Raw genomic sequence first — 23,502 nt, 5'->3', positions numbered from 1 at the left:
CATATCATGCAAATACCTGAGATCTTCAATTTCCTTGATATAATTATGAATCATGTTGCTAATTTCTTCATTTCCTTCCCCTTTGAAGGACAGAGAGAAAAGGGGGATGAGGGGAGAGAAAGATTAAGAGAGGGCATAACAATATAAGTATCTGAATATAGCTACCAGACACAAGGTACCAGCAAAGGGAAACAGTCACATGGGCTCCACATGTAAATCTTAACTTGTAAAATAGCTCTCCTTCTTAAACTGAATTCTACTTTTTGTTCCTCTCTCATGTGATCACCATGCAACTACCAGTAATTTGTTTTCCATATTAGTGCATTTTAACGACACTTAAATAAAAATTACTTATCTGGAGTTTAATTTGAAGTCAAATTTATTTGGTCTGGTTGTTAAACCACCACAGGGGCTAAGCATACAAATTATTCCTATACAAAAACATTATTTCATGTTTCCTGTTGTTCACATTTCTAAATGGATGATCCAATCAGGGCACCAAACGATTTCTATTATTAAAAAAATATTCCAGAAACAGAAGAAATAATTATATGGGGGTCTATCTCTGCCAAAGACGGTCCTACATCGTTAATAAAAAGGCTTCGTTCCAAGGGATCAATGAAGGAAGAACATATAATTAATTTAAGTTCATGAACTTATGAAGCAGTTTATGCACACTCACAGCATACCTGTCCTGGCTAGCACTTGGTTGGCCTGGTCACTCATCAGCTGCGTTATTCTGGCTCGAAGAGCATCGATAGTCTCTTGCATTGCTTTAATTCTAACCCGCAGGTTGTTGTTTTCTGTTTGCAGCATCGCGTTTTCATGGAACATGTCATTGATGCTTTCAACACCTTCTTCATCTATAATCCTTTTACCCTTTAGGAAAGTAAAAATATTTTATTATAAGTCAAGGCTGACCTACACTAAAAAAAAAAATTCTTACTTAGTAAATGCAATGCACAGATGACTGGGAATTCCAAGCAAACACTCATAGCACAGGATAATTTCAAAAAAACTGATATCTGGGCCAACACTGCAGCATCTGGGTTTTGTGTAATTCCACTTTAGTCTGAAATACAAGTACTTGAAGAGGTTGAAGAATGGGAAGATAGTATTCTGATTTGATAAAGAACTACCTCAAGAAGAGCAAAAGGTGATCCCGTTTGGTAATGGCCTTTATTGCCAAAAACACTGAATAAACTTCAGGAACAATTGGGCATGAGTATTTGCCTTGTATACTTGAGACTCAATTTTTAAAACACAAACTGTTTTAGCTGTCTAGTAAATTTTCAAAAGCAATACACAGTAACTATACACATTGACTTACGCAACTATCTAAGTTGTGGTTTGGTCATTTTTGCTTTGGAAGTGACTTCCTCGTTGCCTTTCAAAAAGCAAATATTATGCATCATCAGTAAATATCACGGACATTTGCTGACATCTCTTTTCTTTGGGAATACAATCTACATTTTCTAAAAACATCTGGTAATCACTGGAATTAGTGAAAAAACCAGTTTGTTTACACTGGGGTTGCTATTCCAATGTTTTTAGCATATGAAGTGGAAATAGTCAACAGGAGAAAAAAAAAAAAAAGCTGTGGAATTATAAGTATTCTAAAGCAGAAGAAATCCTAAGAGGATAAACTTACTGTTTTGTATTCCATGAGTTCCATCTGTAGCCGCGCAATCTCACTGCGCAAAGCATTTATTTGTTGACTGGCCCTATCCTGATTAACCATCACCTTGTTCTTGATGTTCCGTGCCCGATTGGCGTACTTTAGTGTGTTCAAAGTTTCCATGAAGTCTCGATCTGAAGGGCTCACACATGCTATCATGAGCGTTTGACTGCAAGTCAGAAACACAGGTCAGCATTACACACCAAGGACCAGAAGAGCAGAGAGAAGCAAACAGGTCCTCAGGCAGAAGGTGAAACAAGAATAGCAACTTCATGGTGTTTGTGAAAATATTTCTGCATCTAGCTCACTGCAAACTGTGAACCACAAAGGTCAGCAGGTGCCACGTCTTTTATCTCCCTAGCACAGCATAGGAGATACTAGGTTATTTCTTGTTCCACACATGAAATTGTAGAAGTGATTAATGGGTGTTTCCAGAAACATTTCTCAAATTAAATTCACTTTGTCTAATCATACATAACTGAGATTAAGGAATTTATAGTCAACCTAAATTCCTAGACAGTGATTTGGATCATGCAGCCATCAGGACTGTGTACTGCAATTCCCGAGTTGCTTACCTACTTCATCTGAAAGATGCCCAAATGCTCATCTTACCTGTCTATACATGCCTAATGTGCCTGCTCTCTACCTCAGGTTCCAAACTGGCTGAATTCTCCACTACAAGTTATCTCCTGTTCTACAACAAGCCCAAAACTAGGACTTACCCTTAGCACTCTATAACTGCATTTATACCACATTTTGTAACACCACCGCTTAGAGCAACTTTCCACAACAAAAAGCAGCAGGACCTGAGCTCTTGGCCCAAGAGGCCTATGAACAACCATCCTCCTTTCAGTTTCTACAACATCCCCTAGCCATCCCATCATGGGATATTATTGTGGGGTGAGAACATATTCTATGCTCCAAATGAAAGATCAAGCAGATAGACCAGTAGGAGCCAGTAGGACAAAAGCAGGAAAAAAGACCAAAATGATTTTCACTCCAACCAAGTGCTTTCATATTCAACAGGTTCCTTCCCTCACTCCGTGAAGTGCACTCATTTCATGTCAGGTAAGAACAGTTTAGACGGTCAGAACCAGAATTCCAGCTGCAGATAACTCTGAAGGTGCATACATTGCCTAAATTCTCAACAGAAAGGGCGAAACATCTGCATTTGATGGACTGAGTACACTCCTCCATGTTTTAAAGGAATTTGCTTCTCCATTGTAGGTCACAGCTTGGGTAGTTACTTTAGGAACTGTCTCTGGGACAAAGGAGTAATATCTGCATCAGGGAAGCTAGATTCTGATCTTCACTTTCTACAGTTTCAGACTGAAACAAACGAATCCCTGCAACAAACTCTGAGACAAACAATTATACTAACCGTACACACTGGGAAAATAAGCTAGAAAGAGTAACTAGGCTGGGGCTAAAAAGAACCTTCACTTTCAGCAACTCTTCCTCAGTTCTCACCCATATCTTTGTGTCAGTTTTCCAAACTCTTTTAGTCCTCAAGATAAGGCCATGAAAGAGTAGGAATAGTTTTTTTGATTCTGACATTGACAATGCATTTATTTTTCTAAATCTCAGAGGACTGGTTCTGCTATGTGTCTATCTTGAAAACTGAGCAAGTTGAACTCCAGTTTCCTATGTGAATTGTAAAATGGACTAGGGTTTTTTGAAAATGTTCACCACTTCTTTAAATTACTCCCCCTGCTCCTGAAGTTGGGAAGATATTCATTTTCCATCTTAAACATTATAACCTTATATTCCTTTTAAAATACCAATGCTCCATATTTTTCTTTGAATAATTCAAGAAACATTTATATTATAGTGCTGCTTCAGAACTGTTACATCATTATACTTAAAATAAGGATTATTGTGAGAAAATTACAGTGATACAATGTTTTCATCACTGTTAACTCAGGATTTACTACAACCTAACCCAAATAATTACTAATAAATTTCTGTATTTGTTGAGAGAAATATTAATGTGGACTGTTATACCTAGGGTGGAAGTTGGAAGGCTACTTCCAAGAGAGAACAGGCTTAAAGAAATCTAAATCTGATTTGCCAGAAGAAAAAAACTGCTTATTTGTTAAAATTTAGCTTTTCCACCCATTTTGATTGCCAAAGCCCAGATAAGAAACCATTAAAAATGTGAAGGTTTTATATATAAATATATATGAAAGATTTGTCTCAACATCTTTATATGCCACATAGAAAAAAACTGGGGGGAAGGAAGGCATCCATACAATTCTCATGAATTAAAAAAAGACAGAAAGAATAGATACAAGTATCATTAAAAACTTACTGAGGAGCATTTGCTATCTGTACATTTGTGCTGGGTTTGGCTGGGATAGAGTTAATTTTCTCCACAGCTGTTGGTTTGGGCAGTTATGGATTTGTGCTGGAAGCACCTACTATGGGTCCCTAATGCAGGTATGTCTGAGCTGCTGCTGGGCAGGGCTGACACGGAGCCAGGGCCTTTTCTGCTCCTCAGACTGCTCCCCAGTGGGGGGCACGAGGAGTTCTCAGGGGACACAGCTGAGCCCAATGGACCCAAGGGATATTCCATCCCATATGGAATCATGCTTAGCATATAAAGCTGGGGCAATGAGAAGAAAGAGGGGGGATATTCAGAGTGACAGCATTTGCCTTCCCAAGTCACCCTAAGGCACGATGGAGCCCTGCTTTCCTGGGAATGGCTGAACACCTGCCTGCCCATGGAAAGTGAATGATTCCTTTCCTTTGCTTGCATATGCGACTTTTGCTTTACCTAATAAAGCGTCCTTATGTCAAACCCTGACTTTTCTCCCTTCTACCCTTGTGATTCTCTCGTGGGGACAGGGAGGGAGCATCTGTGTGGGGCTCAGCTGTGGCCGGAGCTGCCCCAACACCATCGCACGCTGAACTCTGTGACTGCTCCTGAAGAACACTGCAGGGAGTCACAGAGCTGTGAGACACCAAAGTATTTTGGAGTCAAAGTAGTATTTCTACAAAAGGCCGATTTTAGAAGAGTTTGAAAAAAACATGCTCACTACCTGATAAAAAATAATTGATAAAAAATAGAATGAAGTGGTTTTTGCACTTATTTACAGAAAGAGCTTAGAAGAGCTCTTTGATTTCTGCTGTTTTTTTGGAATTCTGAAGTTTCTTCCTCCCTTTTACACTTTTGAAAGTTTCTAGCCCTTATTTTACTTGTTTTTTTTCCTGGCTCTCCTTTCACACTGCAGTGCTTCAATTTGTTGGAAAAAAGTTATCTCTCTGAAGAGCATAGCAACAGTTCGAGATTTTTCTTCTGCTTCTCCCTACTCTTTTGTGAAAAAACTTCCTACTCTCCTAAACATAAGAGCCAAGCATATTGGATCACAAAAAAGAATGAAGAGTACTACCTTACTAAAATATTCTCAGCTGTGGTCCCTCTTATATTTGTACACATTAGCATTATAAGTACAAAATCTGTAGTATTTTAATAAATTTTATTTTAATAAATTTGTTACTGTTTCCTTATATAAAGCCTTCAGAGGTCAAAACTTTCCTTCATTGTATGTGCAGAAAGTACACAAATGGATTAATACAAGCAACCCCAGTGAAAGACTACTTTGTTTTTATTAGGCTGCAATCCAACAGCAGGTACCTGAACAGATGGCATCATAGGCCAAGATGTATCATCTCTAAAAAGATGGAAGCGACTGTGGTAAACCAACTCCAAGCTCCTGTGCACAGCAGTCAGAGCAAACAATTCACTGACATTTAAAAAACAAAGCAACCAAAAAAACCCAAACCAAATTCTAAAGGAGAAACTCATCACAGCTTTAAATATGCTTTAAAATACGCTGTAAACAAAACCTGCCATTTTTACTATCTACAATCTACAGGTATTTCAATGGGAAGAACTTGCCTAAAAATGGTAACTTCTAAGCTTACCTGGAGCTTCATGTCTAGTAAAATAACAATAGCACTGGAAAGAACAAAGCAAAAATCCTCTTTAAATCTTTTCCTTCCATTGACGGCATTATTTTCACAACAATTTATCTCCATAACCTTCCTCCAAAAAGATATTTATTGTCATTTAATATTCATTTTACTTTCTGCAGATTATGTTCTCATTCTTGCTCATTCACAATGAAATATATAAAATATTTCAATTTTCATACCTGTTTCCCCCAAGAGAGTCTTGAAGTAGCCTTGTAAGCTTTGAATCTCTGTATGGTACATGAGTTGCCTTCTTACTTTTATCTCCCAGTGCACTTATTACATTGCCAAGTGCCAGCTAAAAAACACCAAGTCACGTAACACACAAGTCAGAATCAGCTCCTGTGTAGTTTTATTTTAAAACACTTATAAACTGTAGTCAGCATACTGTGAGAAAATTAATAAACTCATGAAAGTTAGCATAAAAATATTTCTCAAGATGTCTGTAGTTTACATTTAGAAATTTTTGTGTTATCCCCAGTGCATCTGATGACTTACAGTCTGCTGTCTGGAAGTGTAAAAGTGCTTAGCACAATTCATATGCACTGTCTATTAGTATCTCATGTCACACACTAAAGCTGGTACTACTCAATCTAACAAACATTTGTTTTGGATCATAATTAAAGTTGATCTCTAACAGTAGCTATAATTTCTTTCAAATTAATTTTATCAATTGCCTTTATGCTACATTTAGAATAAAATACGGGGCATTTAAATGAAGGAAAAAACCCTAGAATTTAGTACCTCTACAGTTAAAAAGCAAAAAATGTCTGATGATGATTTGAGCATTTAAGACTTGAAATTAAAGCTTGTAGTCCATGGCTATCGTGTTTCAGTACTAAAAGGGTCTAATGCTTGTTTATAAACAATCAAACATTTGGCTGTGAAATTATTTTTATGTGGAACTGCACACACTTGAGTCAAACAGAAGGATTTTGCTTTAGGAGGTGCCCTGTACTGCAGGTTCTTGTTTTGGAAATGGTGCAGCTGCCACCAGCAGGTGGAGAACTGCACACGCCCCACGCTGTGCCTGCTTGCTTTGAAGGATTTAAAGCACTTCACAAAACTGTGGGCTGGACTTCACTGTAAATAAAAGTTTTGTGATCTTATTTTAGTTACATCACACTAATTTTCACCTTCATGCACTTTATTTGCTCTTTGTTAAGGACAACTATGTCATCTAGATCCCCCAAATCCTGCTGGCTTTGGGCTTCTGTCTATGATGAAATTGAACTAAATATTCTTTCTCTTCCATATAATATAACCTGAACAACTACGGAAAATAATCAATGTCATGATGGTAAAAGAATCACTGATAAAACTCTAATTTCACAATACCCTAGAAAACTGGTACTGCTCAATAGCCCAGAAAAAAACTAGACATGCTTTCACATAGGGAACAGACATGTATTTTTGTGTCTTATTTAAAAGCATTGCACAGAGCCTCCACATAGCCATGTAGCACAAAACAAAGCCATGAAATTACAATTTCCCCTAATAATCACCAGCTCTAATTTTCAGTGCAGTTTAGTGTTAAGCAAAACATTTCATACAGTTAATTAAAAAAATTACATAGCAAGCCAGTACACAGACAAAAAAAATATTAAACTGCAAGTCATAAATTTCACTTCTAAGTGTTTTGCCTGGGGTTGTAATACATTATATTGTATAATTGTATAGTCTTACTAGTCCACAGTTGATGGAAATGCCTTCTTTTGCCCTTTCTCCTGTAGCTCCTGTGCGCTTTAACCTTTCAGATCCAGCCAGATCAACAAAATGAAACTTGGCAGTAAGAGTTTCATATTCATTCATCTCAGAAGATTCAGATATTATCCTGTTATCAGTGGCATTATCCTGAAGCAAAGAAGAACCCACAAGGCTTGATGAGATCTTTCACATTAACATTTGCAAAGTTCAATCAACAATTATTTACAAAACTACCTCTTTACCATGACCATCTCCTTATTCATTCTTTTATAACAACAGTATTTTGAAACATTATCTCCATTTTAATCATATGTACTAACACATTCTCAAAGACCCAGTTCTAGATGCATGCGAATACAAATTAAGTACAAGCTACCGCTGCTTTTTGAAGAAATGAGAGGACACCTCTATTAAAATACACAAGTCTCCAGCAACATGAGCAACAAATTTTTATCTCCTCTAGAATGCACTCTTGAATAGATTGTCAAAGGAAACTGATTTAAAAAAAAACAAACTTTAATTATATTATTACCCCACAAAATCACCAGAACTACCTAGTTCATAAACCTGCCAAATAGCTGAAAGATATTTTGATTTTATACCTCTCTAAATCCCATCACCAGCCTCCCTGTCAGGAGGAATTATTGTTGGGAGCCATTTTTCCTAGCAGTCAATGTTCCACTAGCACTTCTGACTTCCCCAGAAGATAAGAACAGTAGAGGAAATAAGGGAAAATGAAGTTCCTTTCCCCCTTCCTCCCCCAAGTAATGACTTGCTGTGGGGGATGCTGCCCAGGAACATGCTGCACTGGGGCAGGTACCACAGCCTCAGCCTCTTTCCACTTCACATCCCAAAGCACAGCAGGAAAATTATCCTTTTTCATTAGACAATCCCAAATTATTTTTCTGTCGATTAGTTTACTTCTAACATTCACTGTAGACTTCTATTTTACTCCGAGTGTAGTTAGATTTATTATCAGGAAAGTAACACAATGAGAAAAATCCTTAAATCTCTCAGTTCTCGACCTTACTGGTAAGATACCCACTGCAGGGCAATTTCTACTAACTTGGCATGGTGTCAGACAATAAGCATATATTGAGTGTTTACTGGATTCATACAAACTCTCACAGCCCAAACTATAAGCTTTATTCGGAATTTCTAATCATGTTAAGCATAGAAAACCCAAATACCTTTAAAAAAAAGGTCAGACAAAACAATCAAACACACACCAAAGACCAAAACAAAAACAAAATAACTAATAAAAAGCCAAACATAGACCCTCAGGTATTCTGTGGTGACCTTTATGTCCTTGGCCAGCCAGCTAGCCTACAGCTCCTTTTGCTACTGCAAGGGGTAATGCAGGTCTCTGCAGAACAAACCATTCTCATGGTCGTTAAATATTTCATGCATCCTTTTGTAGCAGTAACAGAAGAGAATGGGAACTGTGCCACTTCCACAAGACCAGGAATCATTATTGCTGTTATTGTGATGTTTACACTCTGGGGGCCACACTCTCATTTCCAGCCCTCAAAGTCATGATTAATGCATCCTTTCAGTCCTTCATTTAGCAAGTCAAATGTACATCCAGAAACTTCTGGAAGAAGCATGGATGGCGAGAACAGAGCCCCAGGAGCATGTCTGTGCACTGCAGCCCTGGCTGCCTGCCAGCCCTGGGCACGGGCGACCGCGCACAGAGGGGGCACGGCCAAGGCTGTCATCTGAGAAGGAGAAACTGCGTTGCCCTAGTAACAAAGGTCTCCCAAAACTGTTGTCTACAGAAACTTGAGCTACATCTCTCCTGGCCACCCAATAATAGCTTGTATTAATTTAGATTCCAGGGGCGTTCAGAGGACAATGTCAGGTCTATCCTCTACTCTCCTAAATGCCACAGGGAAAGAAGAGGGTGTTGTCTTAAATTAAAGATTTAGAAATGCCCAGTTCCACAGTCAGATTATCTTGTGCATATCTCCCAAGAAAAGCAGAAACAAAACAGTTTGACAGAAGGCAGAAGATGGCCACCTCTTCCTCTGACATAAGGCTCTGTAAAAACACAGGCAGAGCCAGGCAACAGTCCCCTGGGGCAGCTCAGCTGGTGGGGAAGCTGTGCACCAGCACAGCGTGAACGCTGTGCCAACACCCTGCTGGAAACAGGCTCCCAGATGACTTCTCACTCTCCAGCAGACAGATGTTTGCAACAAAAATTTCCAAGCAGACAGTGTCACCACGCAGTGATTAAGGTGCCCTGTGTGGGCTTGGAGTGTGATGCCAATCCCCTCCAAGTGAAGACAGCTGACCACACCACCCACTCCAGTTTCAGCACAGAAAGCAGAAAGAAGTGTTTTTAACAAGTGTACAAAGCAGGTCTACATACCACAAAGGACCAGTAAGGAACACTCATTTTGCCTGCAAATGATTATTTGTAGTATTACAAAAAAACAAAACAACAACCCCTCAGAAAGCACACTGCAAATCCAATTCGCTGTTCCACATGCTTAAAAATGTGATATCGATGAGTAGGATGCTAGCCAGATAATATTTAATACTTAAAAATACATGCAAAGGACCCTTAGAACATTCAAGTTAAGTACCCCTGAAGGTATTGTAGTTTTCAGTACGTGGATTTATTCAGAACTCTCCCCTTTACAAGATACACCCACCAGAAAATAACAACTGAACAGTCTCACACAGAATATTCTACAAAGCAGCTCCACATTCATTCATAGTTTGAATATCAGGTGCATAGATTTAACAAAATACCTGCATCCTGAATATATAGCTATTTAAAATAAATACACTGATGCTCAGAATTCAATGCTTTTCTGCTTGCACCTTATTAGATATCAACAATTAATCTAAAATATCCATGCAGTTTCAGTTAACTGACTGTAAGTTTAAACACACTAACTGCTAAGACACTTAAATGTGCTTTTCTAATTAAAGACAAATTATATTTTAACTTTCTCACTTGTGTATGTCGCAACAAAATACTGAAGAAAACGCTACAGGAGAATAGGTAGGTTGCTGTAAGTGTCTGCAATTTATGGTTGCCTCTGGCTAGAGGATGGTTACATATGCAAAGATTAAATCAAATTATTATAATGCTTAGCAAATTCATCAAGCATTATGATGACTACAGCATCCTTACTAAGTGCAATTCAAATAGCAGTGGCTGCCAAAACCATCCACATTTTGAAAAATGGGGGCTGCTAAAGACAAGTTTACCAACAGAGAAAACACATACAGCATTAAATGCGGGGCAGACTCGGGTCTGACACAAGTGTATGGTGAAGATAGCGTGCGACCGTGAGCTCTGAACGTTCATCTGAGTGCTGGCAGTGGTTCGAGACAAGGCCCCCAGCTTCAAGCACTGCATCATCTAGAAAAAAGGCAAAAAGTACATTGCTGGTTAAAGGAAAAATGTTCCTGTAACATGTACTGTTTTGGATGTATGACTAAAATTTCTCTTAGCTACAAATTCAGCTCCTATATACCAAAAAGCCAAAAGGACAAAGATCCTTAAATAAACAAACTAAAAGTATTTTTTGTGATTTCTGTAAGAAAATATGTCAATCTTCATATTCCTCTCTTTACAGTAACCTTTGTAGTAACAGTCATCTTCATTCACCTGTGGCAAAAAATGTATGATTTTTGTACTTTTTGTAACAAAAAAAGAGTACAATAACTTTTGTATTCAAATTTGCAGTGTACATGAATAGCAGTTTATTTCACATCAGCCATAATACAAAGCTTTCTTCTCAAAGAAAAAATAATATATATATAAGATCTGGGAGATCAGAATTACATGCCACCAGAAGTATATTATGAACAAATAGCTTTAAATGAAAATTGCATGCACTTAGTATCAAACATATCAGATTTAAGCCACAAATAATTAAGAAAATAAAAATTTTAGCTATCTTTTACACTTAAATTGCCCAGGAGACAGATATTAGATAGCACAATCTCTATTTTTAACCATTCATCAAAGCAAAAAGATAATTTTAGAATCTACTCGGTGTGTTACAGTGCATTTTATTTCCAGTTATCACCTCAGATTCTCCATTCACAGTTCGAGTTGTAACGCCCACTGTATAAATTCCTCCTGCTGAATCTTCATGTATTTTAATATTTGATTTTTTATTCTTCGCATCAATATCACGTGTGGTATCAAACAGGTCAAGAATTTCTTCATTGTAAAGCTGAGGAGAAGAAAAAGACAAAAACCATGTAATTTTTGGAAGGAATTCCTCCAATGACTAACAAATCTCTGCACAGCACATACTGAAAGTTCTAAAAATCCAAATGTCCCTGCTCCCAAAAGATGTGAAACCTCCAAAATTACAAGGACAATAGGTGACAGAGCAGCTAAAAATTAAGTGACCTGCACACTTCCTAATATGCCACCCAAAGAAGTGGTAACTTCTTCCCCATCGCCAGATCTGAGATAAAATTCTTTGGTGGGACCAGGGAAGAGGAGGAAGTTGGTGCCAACAGAACAAGAGTGGTTTCTGTGGCAGGCACCTGCTGTCTTCAGATTTAACCTTGGGCTTTTGTGGATTCAGTTGGCTGCACCCTGCTCCAAACACTTCCAACTCACTCCATTTGCTCTCACTGCCATTACACCTTTCCTCATCTCCTCTCTCACACTTTCATAAGTCTACAGCTCTCATTTAGATAAATTCTTCCTGCCCAGGAAGGAATTTGACATATAATAACAATTTTTGTGCAAGCTGCTTCTTAAAGACATCAAGCATCAGTCCAAAAACACTATGGCATGGTCTCTTGAGCAAGGCTTTTGTACTCCACAAGAATGTTCTGAGTATTGCAGTGTTTACATCCAGTTGAAGATATCGGGGGGAAAAAAACCCAGACAACCCACCCAGAAAAAACGCTATCCCACTGGAAATCTCATGGCTCCAGTCTCTGCCTGTGTACACTGGAACATGTTAAGTCTCTTTAATTTTGTTATACTAATGCATGTCAGTAAAGGTCAGACCAAACTAATTCAATTCCTGATCAAAACCCCTAGGAAGCAGTCAAAGAAGCACCACAACAGATCTGTATTCACACAAGATAATTTCTCACAACACTGAAAGTAAGTGACTTTCTCCTCTCAAAAGCAAAAAGCCATCCCTGAGAAGAAAAAGCTCAGCATTTGTGAATGTGATGTTTTTAATCCTTTACATATTAAAAAAAGGAATTATATTTAATTATTAGGCAGAGATATTCTATGTAGGAATCTTCTTCATATTCTGAATGTTTTACCTTTATTATAAACTGATGACACAATTTAGAGCAGATGCTGGTAATGCACCTGCAATTGGGTGGAACCGTATATGCCTGTCTTTTGAAATAGCAGGAAAACATGGAGTTAAGGGGGCAGACCGCAGTCAACTAAAACGCAAGAAAGTAGCAAACAGAAGTCACTGTTCCCAATAGTTATCCAGCTGTAAGACTTCAAAGTTATCCCAAAATTGCAATCTGGCTTCAGCTTTTTCAACGACTAAATTATTGTTTACGCAATCCAGCTCTAATGGTAGATAGGTTGGGAGGAAGAGGATACTTTTTGATACATAATAATTCATAATAGAAACTAATTAGAAAAAGCTCCTTCTGAGAAAGCCTCAGTAAAAGAAAAAAATCTACCAACAAAAAGGACATTTTGTTAAGGGAGAACTTACTATCTACATAATTTAACCTTTCTCTAAATTAGATAAACAAGACAAGTTTCAGTATGCACAGTTCAGCTGAAATACAGTGTAATGGCTGCAACTCTTCATACCATTCTCACTGTAACATTTAATCACTGCCCTGTACTTTGGGACTCGGTTATATTTGTAATGTTACGTCAAAAAACACAGTAAATTCAGAAGCCATATTGGTTACTCCTCCTTATTCTGCTCATGTTGCAGCTGCCTAAGCAAGGCTGCAGCTCCCTGGAACACCGGGTAGAGCATTCCCACAGCACATGCTCAAACCAACTCTCTCTAGGCAAATATTAGCCAGAGCAACAAAAAGTTCTGCAGCAACAAACCCAGACCAATACAAAACTAATGCCAGCTTGTTAATCTTTGAAACAGTTATAGAAATCTATGACTAAAGGACTTAGTTTACTTCATCAGTAATAAAACAGCTTTTCCCATGGGTAATATAAAAGTGGGGGTTTCCACCCCCAAAGTAGTTGAGGTTGTACATACCGAAGTAAGAAAAACAAATTTAACACCTGCTCTTCCTAAAATCGATTCTGCCTCTCCATATGCCTGAAGTATCAGATTTTGCAGGTTGGTAGTAAATGTAAATACATTACACCCAAATCACTCAATTTAAAAAGCAGTTCCAGAGTCAGGAGACACAGTATAAAACCTACAGGGCGCAAAGCAACAGCTGCTGCAGGTCAGAAAGATGACAGATATTATGGCCCCTTTACCAGTAACTGTGTCTACAAGAAAACTCAAAGGGAGCAGTTTTGCCACAGTACTGACCAGGGTTGTTTTTCTCCCCTCTGGTCTAAGAAAGAAGGAAACAGTGACACTGAAGCCCAATCCTAAACCAGTGGGAATCTCAGAAATAAGTATTTTCATGCTAGGTTTCTTCTTTGGTTAAAGAAAGTCTTTGGAACAGACTTTGAAAGCTAAATAAATCTATGGCAAAGTGACAAAAGCAAGCAAAGCATGTTCACTACTCAAAGCCACAAAGTACAGTAAGGGGGGATTTTTATGATTTCTTGTTTTAAAGTTTTGTCAAGAATTACTAACAGGCAAGAGCAACAGGCCCTACAAACAGAAAGGGATAAATTATGATGAACGTAACTATTTCTATACTTCAAAATAACATTATGAAGGGAAGTAGTAAAATAATTGGAATAAGATAAAAAGACTTTTTCATAAATTGAAGAGCTGAAACAAATCTGATAAATTTTCCTTTAGAAATATTTAACATTAATTCAAAACATCTTCAAAGAAAATAAAATTTCAAAGACGCTACCAGAAAAAATATGTAATTGGTTTTCTAAAAAAAAGAACAACAGCCAAAAATCCCACATAAACTTACACCCACAAATGTGGATCATATATACCTCTAAGAACTGTGCATTCACTTTAAAATCTGGAGGTGGAAGTCCTTGTTTAATAGCACCTTGTTTTTTTTCTTCAATACATCTGAAAAGGTGCTTAACAGCACGTGATATAATGCCTTGTTCTTCTTCTGTTATGTTGACATCAAATCCAGTGCCCATGGTGTATGTTTTGCCAGCACCTGTCTAATTTGAAAAAGGAGTAGTCACTACAACATGTTAATAGTGCCAAATCATCATAGAAATACAGTTTGTGAACACTAGCACTCACCTCAATCTGCCGTCTTTACAATATTAACACACACAACAACAGGTCACTTTGAAAAATGGATAAACAGCAGAATTTGGACAAACTCTACTGTTTATCCAGAGATCACATACAAGAAGAGAGAGAGCAGCTCAGTCTTTCATAACCCTTCCCCTAGAAGCCTTCCCTAACCAGCTTACATCAGTCTTGAGCTATCACCACTAGGTCAAAAGACGAGTTAATGTTTCCAACCAAGGCTGTTAATTAAAGCATGTATTTTGGAGGTAAAAGCAGCATTTGCAATTCTTTGCTGAAGTAGATCAAATGACTCCCTTAATTAAGATATTTGAATATCTCAGGTATTATATTCCCATTGTCCTCACTTTATACTAAAGAATACAAGCTCTATCTTCACTAGGAAGATAATCTAATTAAATGTGAAGTCCAATAGAAGACAAGGCGGTGTAGTGTTTTCACTTAATTACTGGGTCAAGTCTAAGACAAAGATAGGATCACACAGCTGAGCATAATCTGCTAAACTGGATCTTCAAACTGCTTTGTTTGACTAGGAATAGACTTCACCTGGCTAACTTGAGATTCAACACCTAACAGTGATGAAATTCAGCATCCAAGACCACATTTTATGCAATCAATTCATAAGGGAATATTCAACAGACAGTAACTCATTCCCTACATTGTGCTCAGCTTCGAGTGGGCCCAGTGTACTAAGAGGGTGTGTTCTCTATGAAAAGTCCACTGACTTTGGAATCTGATCCCTACATTTTGCCCACAAGCAAACAACATGGCCTGAAATTCCCCAGGATTTATTTTTAAAAAGCTCCTATACCCAAAATTCTCTAAAAATGCAGTGGGTTGAAAAGTTGCTCAGAAAAGAACCTCAGTACAACCCACCTCTACAGTTCAAGTGATTAAGTCAATAATTTGTATTGCTGCATTGAGGTGAATTCAGGAATTATATGGACTGATACTATTTTCAGTATTACTATTAAATTCAGATCTGCAGCCTATATGTATTCTGTGTTTCATCTGCCAGTCTAAATAAAATCTATATAAATGAAATACTCTCCTACAGGGTAACTCATCAAAAATAAACCCAAGATTATAAAAATCAGATTGATGCGTTCAGAAATTTAAGAAAAAATCCATTTCAAAAAACTGTTTATTCTAAAATAAACACTTTAAAATAAAATTGTGAAGCTTACCTGGCCATAAGCAAAGACAGTGGCATTATAGCCTTCAAAGCAGCCTTCAATCAGCTTTTCTATGCACTGTACATAGATCTCTTCTTGCTGTGAGTCAATGTTGAAGACATAATCAAAAGTGAAGGCCTTATCTTTTCCCAAGAACACTTGAGGTTCACCAGGTGTGACAGATGTACAAATATGGCATCCTTCAATCTTCTCTTTGGCTAACTGTGGTCTGATTCTGTTTTGGAAGAGATAAAAAGAACTATTAGAAATTCTGATCATCAAAAAGAGGAGGAATATACAATATAAATAAGGGATCTAAGAATTCCTTGATGACTGAGAAGTCAGAACTTTACTTCACCAAGCCAGAAGGCTTTTGGTTGTCTGAGCCACATAACTGACTGTATCAGAACCTCAGCCATAAAACTGCTCATGCAAATGACTCCATCTTTTCTGAAAGTTCACCTACTTCAAGCTGATGACCTGCCTAGAACTCTGAATGTTTCTGTATGTATATTACATACTCATTACTGAAGAGGCACTTTTGTACGTTGTTTCAGACTTGGAAACCAAGCTTTCCAGTTTTATCAAACTACTGCATGCTTTCATTGTAAAAATAGTAATTTTACATTGTTTTTTACAAGCAAGTTAAATGTGAAAAAGAATACAGGATAGCTTAAATTGCAATTTGGGAGGAAAGACGCACCAACACCTAGCTCAGTCAGTTAGAGTGTGGTGCTAGTGATACCAAGATTGTAGATTCAGTTCCTGTATGGGCCATTCACTCAAGAGCTGGACTTGAAGACCTTTATGTGTCCCTACTAACTCAGAATATTCTGTGATACCATCTTAAATGAAAGCCTCCTTGCTGTCAGAGCAATGACAGCAAGGAAAAGGCTCACATTTCTTCTTTCCTTTTGTCAGGAAAGGAACTTTGTACAGCCAGAACACTTCCGTGAAATGTCTGGTTTCACTGAAGAAGTGTACATTCAGACAACAGAAGAACAATATTTAACAAGTTCTAAAGGCAAGAGTATCTCATTCCTCATTATTTCCCCTCTAAGTCAAATTTCAGCTTTTATTTCAGTTTGTTCAGTTTCTTATTGTACAAAATAACTTGTAGAATATAGCTTGAACTTCTCATACTCTATCATTTTAGTAATTCCTCTGCATTCTTAACACTCTTGCAGCCTCAAACTTTAATTCATGTACTGGCCTCACAACTAATAATGACCGCAGAAGCTTGTGATTCAATTGGTTTAATGATTAACTATCAAGAAGAAAAACTCTGGGCCACTTAACACACTGTTCTACCTGTAAGTAACTAATAATTTTTTTACAAAGCTACCTTTTTGAAAAAATATTTCCAAGTTTCCAAAGGAGCACCTAAAAAACAACCCAAACCAAATCCAAACAAACACCAAAATATGTGCAGTGTGCAGCTTTCAAAAGATGTGACAAGAATGATATAAAAGCAGCAATACAGCTACATACAAACAGAATAATGGAATATTTTATATAGATCTTCCAATTATATAAAGCTTCAGTGTGGCTACTTCCAGTTACACAGTGTCCAAGATATGCATGCACAGTGTACAGTTAAGGCATTAATTCATCTCCTATTCCATGCTTTTAGGACCACATGCACATTAATGCTCTGTTTAGAGCAGCAGTGCTGCCTTGAAGCAAATTCCCCAGCATCTTCAGCTATCACATGTTGGTTTGGATCACAGAGCAGTTTCAGTGTGCACAATTTACACCCCCTTCAGAGGAAACTAAGCCAAAATGCTCAACTCCAAACACACAAAACTTGTTCCAAAATCTAATGGGAGCATAAAGGCCCAAAGCTACCTGCTGATCTACTGTGACTGTGCCAACACCTGCTGATACAGAGCGAGCTTGTCTCCAACAACTCAGTGAACTGCTGCAGACTGATTATGTACACATTAGATGAAGTTAGAAATATCCTGCTTGGAAAAAAAAATAAAATAAAAAAAAAAAAAAATCTCACAGAGCATGATGTATCTAGTTTTTATTGAAGATTCTGAACTTTCCATCCAGGGATATGCATTGCTGTCCAGAGTATTTTTCAGATTTTTCATTCTGAGGGTTTCATTATATCCCACACGTGACACTAGAGATTAAACTTAATTTATCTGTCAGGTCTTCTGCACATTAATTCCAGCATGGAAACTTCATTAATGATCAGGAGGTACCACCCTTGTCCGCTTACCCTCTAGTGTAAAGTGAAAATTAACTAAACCTTTGAAAAATATCATTAAAGAAAAGATTATATGATGTGCAAAAGAGGCATAAATATTGTATAACTAGTATTTGCATTTAAGGAACACAAAGTGTGTAATATAGGTCACATTTTCTCCCTAACAACATCATAAGGAATTTTGAAATAAGAATGCTAAAAGTAATATAGGATTTACATAACTCCTTCAATAACAACCAACTTGATCCACTTGTACCTGTGTCAACTAAACACAGAATCAGATAAATACGTACAGAAGCTTGTAATACATTTACTTCCTTCTAAATTAAGGAAATTTTGGTAATAAAAAAGCTTTTATTTCTGGGTAGGGAAAGTCTTCAAAGTAAAGTTAATCATATGCCTTTTCTAAAAGCATTGTACACAGCTGGAAGGTTGAGCAAATAAAACGCTGCAGCTTGCTGTCTGAAACAATATTTAGAAAATGCCTACTCATTAAGTTATTCTGCTGCCTCCTTCTACTGTCATGAAGTCAGTCAGAGGGCAAGCTCCTTTTTCAGACTAAGCACTCTTATTCTTTCATTAATCCAGTGCATACAGTACAAAGGCCATCAATTGTCCTTACAAAAATGAACTCTGAGGGTCTGTAAAGATCCATAGGTGTGTCTCATAGATCTCTAGAAATCTAGATGGAAAATAAATTTTCAACATCAAGCAAGTTTTAGTGCATCCCAAAACCACAATTTATCCCCAGTTCCAAAAAGCTTTTAACATCCACTTGCAGAATGAAGTTGACGAGTTTTTTTAATAAGTTTTCCTTTATATGCTTTTATGCTACACTTGAAAAAAAAATAATTTTCTACACTAATGAACTGATGCAATTATGACAGGTGCCGAATAAATTTCTCCTTTCTACTACTAAGTAAAGGCTGAGTGACCATGAAAAGGAACAGCATGCCTAAAATATCAATGATTTGCATGATAACTATTACAGTGATGATAGGACTGTAAAGTGCGCAGTTTCGATGTCGGCCAGCAGAGACTTCCCACGAGAATCCTCGCGGCCAGGTCGTGCCCAGCAGCACCTCCCAGAGCTGTGCTGCACACAAAGCCCGTACACAGCAGCCCAGCACAACCACCCACAGCAAGACACCACACCAGAGGCCAGCTGAGCTGAGAGGTGTCTGTGTCACTGCTAGCAGCTTCTTACCCGCTCAGTCACTTCTCTTGGGCTGTAACACAACATTCAGGGACCCAGCAGCGATGACTGTGTCCTTCCTCCCTAACTTTCCCTAAATCTGAAGGCAGTGCTAGGAGAAAAAACAGCATTTCACCAGCACTTATGCAACACAAAGGAAAAACAAAGCAAAACCTGCCACAACAGGGAAGCTTCATGCCAAAGACAGACTCCCTTCTCATTCTGTCACTGGTTTTCCACAATGTCCCAATCTGCTACGGAGTTGAGAGGTAGCAGAGACAGATCACAACTGCATCCAGTTTGAATGACATCTTCCCCCAAAAGAGATGTGCAGACAAGAAGCCTTCATTACCTGGTCTCCTCAAGGGATACTTCATGCTCTGAAATCTATACAGCTTTCTTGGTGAATTTGTCATGAGGCTAATGTGATGTCCCCAATGGGTAAGCAAGAAATTCCTCCCCTTCAACCTGACTTCTGGTGACTTACAGTGTGAGTGCATCACCCAAACCTCCAGACTCAATCTTACTCTTTGCACTGAATGTGTGGTCTAGCAAACAGAAGTCCTTATGCAAGTCAGATTCTGCTCCAGCACTGCCTATAGGAACATGTCCTCCTTCTCCATCCTACACACAAATTGGGAAAGTGATTTTTCCCTTTCTGCTTACAGCCAAACATTTTCCACTCTCACATCTTAATGTGGTCACTTCTGTCAGCAAAGCAGGCAGTGCCCACACTCTAAAAATGTGGAAGAGTTCATTCTGGTCATCTCTCCTTGCCCAGCCTGTGGTCTGGCAGCCTGCCACTGAGATTTTTCTTCAGGACCAATTTGACTTCAGCCATTTTGTCTTCTACATGGCCCCACCCCACCTGTTTTTCAGGCTACTCTTTAATTGCAGACAATTGGGTGTTTTCCACCCATTTCCAATCACATCTCCTTAGATGTGGCAATTTCCCAAACAACATTTTGCTTTACATCCTTCCCTCTCCTCCTCTCCAAAGCATGAACACACCCAATTCTTGTTTATGTGTACTTCGCAGCACCTCCAGGCCACACACATGAAACTTAATCCCCTAAATCTCTCCTGCCTCAGCACACTGGGACAAGTTGTCAAATTAGGGAGTGCTAAACCAGCCAGCAGTTGCACAGTAATGCACTGTATTGTACTGGAACTAATCCCTCAGAAGAACAGGGGTATAAGGTCTCTGCTAAAATTATTGTCGGCTAGAACAGGCTCAGATAATACAGTTCAGGGACTACAGTCATCATCAGGCCAGTACCCTGTGTTCTGCAAGACATCAGACTTTACATCTGACAGCATCAGACAGAATTGATTCCTGTTTAAACTAGATAATATCATAATATCTCTTTGAAAAGCATCCTAAGTTAACTTCTAAGGATAAAAAATTGTCCTAGTGATCTAAATATATATTATTTACACAAATAAGTACATGCATTTATCAGAATGTATATATACATACAGACACATCCCTTTTCAGATACTAAACAGTTTTACCTCAGCCTGTTTATTTAAAAACCTCTCCATTATTTAATTTTACCCTAGCAGTCTCTAACCATCTACAATCACGTCACCCCTTAATCTCATTTCAAATACTAAACAAGACCAGTGATTTTTTAAATTTGCATCTCCATGAGAAGAACTGTAAACTCTAACAAAGGGTAATAATCAGTGTTTACCATATACCTTCTCAGCACCTCTACAAAATAGCAATAAGCACACAAGAACTTCTAAGAGCAGTCTAAAAAGGGCTAAGAATCAAATTATTCTTGTTTTATAGAAAGCAAAGCAGAAAAAATAATCATAGATTAATCTTTCAGACTGCAATGACTATCTATGAGCTGTGCATTGGAAAGCAAAGATTACTCTGAAGCCTCATGTAGAGTTCTTTTTCATTAAAAAGGCTCTGTGGGAAAAGGGCTGTTTTCACCTTGCTCAGAAAAGCATAAATTCAAACCACGTGCTATGCTGAGCAGGAAACAAGTTAACCTGTAAACCCAAGGCTCTCCAATACTTCTCCTACTACACTAAGCCTATTACATTTCACACAATTATGTTTCACATGTGGGTATATGAAATATTAAATCCAGAAACACCTAATAAAATACTTAGTGAAGCATAGGAGGCAATATGCACTGGAAAACAGACCAAAACTGCCCAAACCCAGAAGAAAACAGCTTCCAACTCTTACTTCAGCATCAGAATCCTCTCATCTTACTACTCCCTTAAATTTACACTCATCAAATCACTCCCATTAAAGTCCCTTCAGAGCAAGCAGGAAGTAAAGAAAGCTAAGCAGGTTTCATCTCAAAGACACCTGATACTTAAGCTTGCATAAATTTTTCAGTATTTTTGCTTGCACACACTGGAATCTTGCTCTGTGATTAGCAACACTTGCAAGTGAGACCACAACTACAGTGTCTGAATGCACTCATCTGAACTGCACCTCTCAATGAGCTTTAAGGATACAAAAAGATCTGGAATATGGGAAACTCCAGCTTTATCTCCTGTTAACACAGCATAAAGGGTAAAGGAACCAATCTTTAAGGCTCATACCAGCAGCCACCACCTACAGAGAGTTTCTGAACAGCGGCATCACTAATGGTCCACATTAACAGTGTCAATCACCGGTATTACACCTACTGGAATCAAGATAGAAAAATGGACATGCAGTTACAGACATACAAACTACAGTGAGCACACCAGACAGGGCTCAGCAGCTGAGCCACCCAGCACATGGCAAATCTTTCCCCGATCAGCTCCCACACCAGGAACCCCATGCCAGGGCCCAGGCACACAGCAGTCACCCGGCCAAGGCAAGGAGCACTTCCTTGCTGCACTGCAACTCCACTGCTCTTATGTCACATTTGGGCACTGCTCCCATCCATCTCTCTCTAAAGCTACCCCAGCCTAGGCTGAGCCCAGTGCTGGCAGCAGGACTGCCCAGAGCCCACAGAGGACAAGCACAGCCCAGGTGTTACTCAGCCTAAATTTACAACTCCCAGTAAGTGCAAGTGAGGCAGGTATTTTGCACATGTACTAACACTTACCTACTCGATATATCTGAAAACTTATTGGTGTCTTAAGGCATTTCGATACAAGTTTGACATAGCAGAGAACAAAACTTCCTGAAACAGTCTTGGATATTAAAAAGAAATGCAAAAAGGACCATGGCAAAAGCTTAAGCAGAATCTACGCGGTCCAGATTTTACTCCGAAGTCTTATTAAGATAGTGATGAAAAGGTATTAGCATCCCTTCAAACCATGTGTAGCCATTAAATACGACCATTAAGGCTTAACTTAAAGCTTTCAGCAAAATCAGATACTAAATTACCAAATGGGCTCTGAGGTATTACATTTTCAACACTAACTTACTGTAATTCAAACAAAAAAAAAAATCTGTTCAAAAGCACATGCAGAAAATATTTTGTTCCAGTGCTGCAGAATGTCACTTCCAGTTTGCATTTAATAAGAAAGCAACAAATGGTAAACAAGAATGAAATTAAATTGATGAAATATACCACTGCCATAATTAGATTTGTCCAGCTCTCCCATACGCTCAAACTCTACCGCTTCAATTATTTTTTTAATTTTTTATTTTTACCCACAAATTTAATTTCATGAAACAATTACCCTTTTCAGTAGCTTGGGTCTGGTCAGCTCCCACACCCATTAGCTGCTCATGCTGGAGATGACATTGGCAGTGCCAGGCTGAGGCAGCTCCACAGGCTGCTGCTCTGCCCTGGCTCCCGAAGAGCCATTCAATAGCTGCATCTCCGGGCAGCCGCCATGGCCAGGACACAGTTTAGCAGTGTGATTTCTGATTATTCTTGTGCAATTCTGTAACAGCCTAGCAGGCTGTGCAACACAGATGGCATCCTCAGGCTGGCAGGCACAGCCCCACACTTTTGCTAATAAAAGAAAATGCAGAGGGGAGACACCCAGGTCTGCTCTCACATAATTCCTACTGCTCTGCAGGCTTCCTTCCCACACCACTCCCACACATCCTCCAGAAGGATCTAGAAGACCTTCTACATCTTTCTTGATAACATGAATAAATGTGTTCACACAAACCTTCTTCATGTGGTTTTATTGTGAACTAATTTACTCTCCAGTGACCAAAGAAATCCACAACTTTTGAGAAAAAAATTGACTTTTGAGAGAGAGAGAAGGGAGAACTG

General features: G+C 38.4%; 1 protein-coding gene across 9 annotated transcripts in view; it reads right to left on the bottom strand.

Annotated features, from left to right (window-relative positions):
* The window catches only part of KIF21A (kinesin family member 21A), an 87,094-nt gene that overhangs the window by 41,980 nt on the left and 21,612 nt on the right, over positions 1-23,502 (bottom strand). For all 9 annotated transcript variants that reach the window (XM_015627972.3, XM_015627971.3, XM_015627974.3 and 6 more), the window contains exons 2-10: positions 15,903-16,125; positions 14,436-14,618; positions 11,410-11,559; positions 10,602-10,736; positions 7,340-7,507; positions 5,836-5,951; positions 1,652-1,847; positions 690-879; positions 17-80 (exon numbers count right to left, since the gene is read on the bottom strand). In XM_015627972.3, the coding sequence (XP_015483458.1) occupies positions 17-80; positions 690-879; positions 1,652-1,847; positions 5,836-5,951; positions 7,340-7,507; positions 10,602-10,736; positions 11,410-11,559; positions 14,436-14,618; positions 15,903-16,125 (1,425 nt within the window). The remainder of the gene's footprint in view (positions 1-16; positions 81-689; positions 880-1,651; positions 1,848-5,835; positions 5,952-7,339; positions 7,508-10,601; positions 10,737-11,409; positions 11,560-14,435; positions 14,619-15,902; positions 16,126-23,502) is intronic.

This window comes from Parus major, chromosome 1A, assembly GCF_001522545.3.
Source record: "Parus major isolate Abel chromosome 1A, Parus_major1.1, whole genome shotgun sequence".
Lineage (NCBI taxonomy): Eukaryota > Metazoa > Chordata > Aves > Passeriformes > Paridae > Parus > Parus major.
This window is presented reverse-complemented; position numbering and strand designations above follow the sequence as displayed.